Genomic DNA, 6,572 nt, shown 5'->3' with positions numbered 1-6,572 from the left:
TGAGCCTAAATTATTGATTAAACCTTTAAATGACCAAATGACACCAGTCTGTATTGTGTTGTATGTACGTAATTGTAACAGCTATGTGAGGTATTTCACTGAATCTGTTAGCAGTCCACTAGAGATAAAAGGAAATGTACATATTTTAATTTTTTCTTCTCAAGCTTTTGTGTTTAGTCAGTTTTGCTATTATTTAATCATACATACCTTGCCATGCTACATAGGTGATTCTTTACTATTAACATTTCTGTCTATTATTAATATTGTATATTAATAATACCAATAAACACCTGACATAGATTATTAATACAACAGGAATTGCATGTTTCTCCAATGATCCTTTTTAAATAAGATGGATTGCTTCACAATGAGAAGATATGGAATATGTTACTCCCGTCTGCTTTCACAGATGCAGCAGATGAGCTATGCTGTACTCTGTGTCTTTACTGCACATCTCTCAAGCACCCGTGGAATGACCCTTATGGTACAACTTCTATTGCCTCCTATGTAGCTATACAAAATGGATGACAGTTTTTTCTTCATCTCTTTTTTGAGTCTTTCTGTCAGTCCCACAGATTCCAGAGAAAAAAGGCTGGACTCTAAACAGTGCTGGGTACCTATTAGGACCTTGTAAGTGCATTGTGGTGGATGATATGTAGCAAAAATGTATTTTAACTACAATTAATTGCAGTTTTATTATTGTAATTGTATTCATAATATTCAAGTGGATCTCTTACAGATGCTCACAGAAGTCTTAATGTAAGACATAGAGCTACAATGGGAAAAAGAGACATGCGGAATGAGCATACAGTCAGTCTTTAAAGCATTTATAGTGATTTCATTTTTCTAATAATTTAGAATTTAAATAATAATAATAATAATAATAATAATAATTTTTATATTCATTGCAGAGTACAAAATAAAAGCAGAACTAGGCAAAACTATTTTCACAGAAAAAAATATTAAATGATTTTTCCATGATTTTTAAAGATAATTTTTCTGGGAATCACAATTTTAAAAATGAATACATTTATATTTTTGTCTGTGCAGTGTTTTTGTCATCCAGTCCCTTACTCTAATACATTTTTTCCTTGATAAAATACTCTTGTTAGTATTTTTATGAATTTAAATGTATTTTCTTTTCCCACTCCATAGATGATTCCATCTTGCATACCTGCGATTAAAAGGTGAATTACATGATAGATTAATTGATTTGTTTCCTTCTATTTCTAGTCACGCTTTTCATTTTCTGGGGAAAAAATTGTAGTTATTCTCACCGATCTTTCTTCTCTTTCAGAAATGGGAATGACTGAAGATTTCAACAGTGGGATTTTGAAACAATAACAAATATATCTGAGTTTCACTGTTTTTTTTCACCCACAGTAGCTCTCCAGTAATATTTGCATTTCATATCATTTATCTTTATATAATTTGTTGCAAAAATCGTAAGTAGCTTAAATTGGTTGAATGCATCAGAGAAGAAAAAAAAGTAACTGCAGATCCAGACCCATAAATCACACTGATTTTGTTAATTTCCCCACTTCATATTGCAACTGAGCCAATGCTTTGATGGTGCATACTTTCCTCAGACAGAGTTCAAATAAAGATGGAATTCTTGACAAATATTGAACAGGTTATTAATTCCAAATAAAAGAGAATTGAGGTGCCATTTATCAAAACATTTTTTAATTATTTGATTCAACTGAGCAAAGTTTTAGAGACGTAACACGTTGGATTAAAAAAAAAATTGATCACCTCACTTGAGATCATGTAAAACAAACTTTTCATACAGTAAATATATGAATTATTAAGTCGTTATATTACCTGAGAGCCGAGCTTCATAGAAGGCTTCAGTAGGAAGCATATGTACACAACACAAAACAAACCAAAAATACTAAATAAAACACAAAATAAACAAAATATCAGCCTACACCGTCTTCAGAGCCCTATGCTCAGACTTTTTTTGAGCCACACTCTCAGAGAGGGCCTATTCTTTTGTGTTATATTAACAGAATTATGTTTGAAATGCAAGGTAAGTATCTGATATCTGAATTATTATCTGTCATGATATGACATTTAGTGATAATGTTTTTCACAGATGATTCTGCCAGATTTAGAACATTTACTTGATTTGACATTTATGAAAAGGAACTCTATAATCTGTTTTCATCTATTTTATTCAAGTTTGTACGCTACTTTGGTTTTTTGTGGTGCAGAATGTATTCTTATATTTCCCCATTCCATAGATGACTAGTCTAATTTTCCTCAGACAGATGATGTTACCATTATTATTACAGTATTCCAGTAAGAATTTTTGTATCATTAATACAGAGAAGTTCACAGAACTCCAAAAAATAAAGAAATCTAACAAAATACAATTCTAGCCTTTCAGCTCATGGAGGTATGTAATGTATACTGTATATTGTTTTGAGTCTGTGTATAATAAAGTGATTTAGGTTCATAACATAAATTTCAGACCAGATTCCTAGACTGCTTAACTCTCCAAAGCTTTGCTTATATCAGTGCCCTGACTCAAGGTGTTTTGGATGTCATTCATGTCAAATTAAGTCTAATTCTCTAATGATGCCCAGAAAAAAATACGTTTTAAAACTTGGCGCCATCTAGTGGCAGATAGAAACGACCTCCTCAAACAATCATTTTAAGATTTCCGAATTTCAATTTCATTATAAAATTACATAAAATTGAATTGAGTAATCTTTAACAAAATAAAATAAAAACTATTTTTTTTCTCAAGTTTTGTTAATTTAATTATGTTAAAAATTACACAATTCAATTTGATTGTATAGAACTGGCTGATTATTATTATTAATATTATTTTATTTTTTTGCAAAGATTTGAGATTTATGCAGTTTATTTGGATTTTACAACAGACTTATGTAAATAAAATGCCTGCTCATTTAACAAGAATTACTAGCACACATTTCTTTCATTACATTACTAAAAAGTTTTAGAAATCCTTGTACAGAGAAACAGAGGGGGGTAGATGGGGTCCCTGGGAGGATGGCTGCCCATTTCCCACATGGTGATTGAAACAGGAAGGAAGATCAAATTCTAAACTGTATTTTTTTTAATAGGTAAGGGGCCCAGAGCAATATAAAGTCAGGGGCTCAGAATACCTTGCAATGGCCCTGACCATCATCACTCCCATAACAAATTCTTTATCCTCATATAGTCTGTGTCTATACCACTCATCACGAATGGAGTTTCTTGAAATAGCATCCAGTGCACAGATGGGTAGAGTAGCCAAAAATTGTCCTCAAGTAAAAGTACAATTACTTAAAAAAAAAATAATACTCAAGTTGAAGTAAAAGTACTAACATAAATAATTACTTGAGTAAGAGTAAGAAAGTATACAATTAAAAGAGTACTCACAAATGACATAATAACTCCCCTATATTCCATTACATAATACATATTTAACATATATTACAGAATTATTATTATTATTATTATTATTATTAATGGAAATTCTGTCATTATTCACCATCATGTTGATCCAAACCCGTATGACTTTCTTTCTTCCATGCAACACAATAAGGAGATATTAGACAGAATGTTTGCCTGAGTCACCACTTACTTTCAGTGAATGTGTTTTTTTCTTCATATTTTGAAAGTGAATGGTGACCAAGACAGTCAGTCTCTAACATTCTGTCTAATATATTTTGTGTTCCACAGAATATGGAACAACATGAGGATATGATGACAGAATATTAAATTATGGCTGAGTTATCACTTTAAAGGGATAGTTCACCCAAAATTTTTAATTCCCTCATAATTTACTCACTATTATGCGATCCCAGATGTGTATGTCTTTCTTTCTTCAGCAGAACATAAATTAACATTTTTAGAAGAATATTTTAGCTCTGTAGGTTAGTACAATGCAAGTGAATGGGTGCTAAAATTTTGATGCTCCAGAAAGCACATAAAGGCAGCATAAAAGTAATCCACAAGGCTACAGTAGTTAAATCCATATCTTCAGAAGTGAAATGATAGGTGTAGGTGAGAAACAGATCAATATTTGCCATTTTTTGGTAGATATTATTCTCCCTGCAGAGAAGAATGTGAATCACCAAAAACACAAGAAGACGAATGTGAAAGTGATCTGTTTCTGTGTTTCTCATCCACACATTCTCATATCACATTGCTTCGTAAAATATAGATTTAACCACTGGAGTCTTATGGATTACTTTTATGCTGACTTATGTGATTTCGTTTAGCTTTAAAATGTTGCCACCCATTCACTTGCATTATATGGACCTACAGAGCTGAGATATTCTTCTAAAAATCTTCATTTGAGTTCAGCAGATGAAAGAAAGTCATATACATCTGTGGTGGCATGAGGGTGAGTAAATAATGAGAATTTAAATTTTTGGGTGAACTATCCCTTTAAGGGCTCTTGTCAGATCTGGATTAATTTATCAATAAGAAGAGAGGTTTGGAAACTGTAAAGGGGTTCAGTGGAAAGGAGGAGGCGAGAACCGGCTTGACAACTTAAATAATAATTTAATAAACAACTTAAACAAAACACACAACTATAAACACACAGTACAGCTATCTGTAATTCTCTCTCTCTCGAACTGTCGTCCCCGGCCGCCTTTATCCCTCGCGCGCCCCATCAGGCTGATTGGGGACCGGGTGTGTCTCATTCCAGCCCGGCCCCACCCTCCTCGGCTCTACAGAAACCTTTCTAGAAATTATTATGGTGAAAACATGAAAATGTCCCACAGGGACATTATATATAATGCTGAAATATAAACCAAAGCAAGATCATGTTTTATTAATGCCTACTTTTGCTATTTCATGTCTTTTAATGTCCTGCATGGATTCTTATTTCAGTGTAGTTACAGTTTTCAGTGTCGAAAGAAATTTCAACTCTGGTCGTGGAACATTTTCTGTGTCTGAAACCACCCCCTATCCACTACATAGTGCACTATTTCGGGTGTCCGCATTTTGTGTCTGAATTCTGAGTGAGCCACTTTTGTTCACTTACCCACAATGCACTCTTACCCACTCTTACACACAATACACTCTAATTTCGAGTGTACATTTGATTCACACTCACGCTCGGTGTATACATCAGTGTCCAAATTCACTCACTCATTTCGTTCACTCACTGCTGAAATATAGTGCACTCCCTGCCATTCACTATATCCACCTTACTTTTCAGCAAAACTAGGGCACCGCCATTATAAACCTTGAATGTGGACCACTTCCAGTATCAGACACTTCCAACTATTTTAACAATACAAAAATACTACATTATGCTGCTTTATATTACAGGCTGTCAGTATATGTCATCATATTATTATCATTAATTATGATTTTCATAAACTCATTGGTTTTGAACGCATATAGTTTTACCGTTTATCGCATTTTGCCATCATTTTATCACACTGTTGCACAATCAGAATGAATGAGAGATCAGGTGCTGACACAGACATTCCTCCGCACCGTCTGACATGCCTCCACAAACTTTACACAATCAGCAGAGAGCAGAAAACCGCTGGGCAAATGCTGCTTTAACTTTCTTTGCACCAAAACTGCATCTTGTTTCATCTTGGCAAATTAATAAACGCATTTTACTCTCTGTTCTTGTCAGAGAGCATTCTCACTCTCTTAGCAGTGTATAGTAAACAGACACGCAGATCCCGCATTCAGCATGGCTTATGAAACATCGCCTTTGAAAATAAACACATAAAGGCATCATTGGAGGTTATACAGGTACATATAAATGAAGGTTTACATGGAGACAAGAAACACTGCGTCGTCATGATCTCGGTAAAGTAAGAAGCAGATTTTATTACCGTCTCTTCAATACAACACACAGCAACAAGTGAATGATTACGCTGTGCACGCACAGAAATGCTGTCTGTTCGTGCTCCAGTTGTCAATCATGTGAACAGCAGAGCAAAGGCATTTACACTTAACTTGGATGTTTACATGGATTTATTCAGTTAATCAGCCCAAAGTAGCTGTCATAGTTTCCAGTATCCCCGCAAGGGCTCAGGGTAAATGCAAATATGCTCATGACATGCGGGACTCGGGACAAAGCGCACTGATATATTGCTGCATTGATTTAAATATACACACTTAATAACTGATGTCATAAGAGCCCAGTTACAGAATAACCCTAAAAATAACCATCACATTACACAGAAAAGCCAGCATTAGCATTAGAGCCACAACTTACCTTGACGTGCTGCCTTAAATTGGAGCTTCAATTTTAATCTTGTCTTGTTAAATGAAGGCATTGCATGATGAAACTATTATTTTTTCACTGTGCGGAGCAAAGAAAGTGTTTCACTTTGTTTTAAGAGCTTGATGCTGCAGCAGTGATAGACTTGGCTTGTGTGACAATCTGTGACAGCACGTGCAGCTGTGAACTTCCTGTCGTAAAAGTTAAATAATCTCTCAATAAATTACACATTAACTAAAACTAAACCCAGTAATGTAACAACAGCAACGCCACCCATTGTAAAGAAGTAAAAGAAAATGTTTTCATTAGAAATGTATTTGAGTGAGAGTAAAAAAGTACCCACTTTTAAACCTAC

At 34.1% G+C, this 6,572-nt stretch overlaps 1 protein-coding gene across 1 annotated transcript; it reads left to right on the top strand.

The window, feature by feature from the left end:
• Positions 1-367: 367 nt before the first annotated feature.
• On the top strand, positions 368-1,434 carry LOC127426813 (galanin peptides-like). Its single transcript, XM_051673851.1, has 5 exons — positions 368-484; positions 576-630; positions 740-810; positions 1,166-1,187; positions 1,298-1,434. The coding sequence occupies exons 1-5, from the start codon at positions 368-370 to the stop codon at positions 1,342-1,344; spliced, it is 312 nt and encodes a 103-aa protein (XP_051529811.1). The 3' UTR covers positions 1,345-1,434.
• Positions 1,435-6,572: the final 5,138 nt, after the last annotated feature.

The sequence above is a fragment of the Myxocyprinus asiaticus genome, chromosome 36 (assembly GCF_019703515.2).
Source record: "Myxocyprinus asiaticus isolate MX2 ecotype Aquarium Trade chromosome 36, UBuf_Myxa_2, whole genome shotgun sequence".
Lineage (NCBI taxonomy): Eukaryota > Metazoa > Chordata > Actinopteri > Cypriniformes > Catostomidae > Myxocyprinus > Myxocyprinus asiaticus.
The sequence above is the reverse complement of the archived record's forward strand: the minus strand, read 5'-3'. Positions and strand labels throughout refer to the sequence as shown.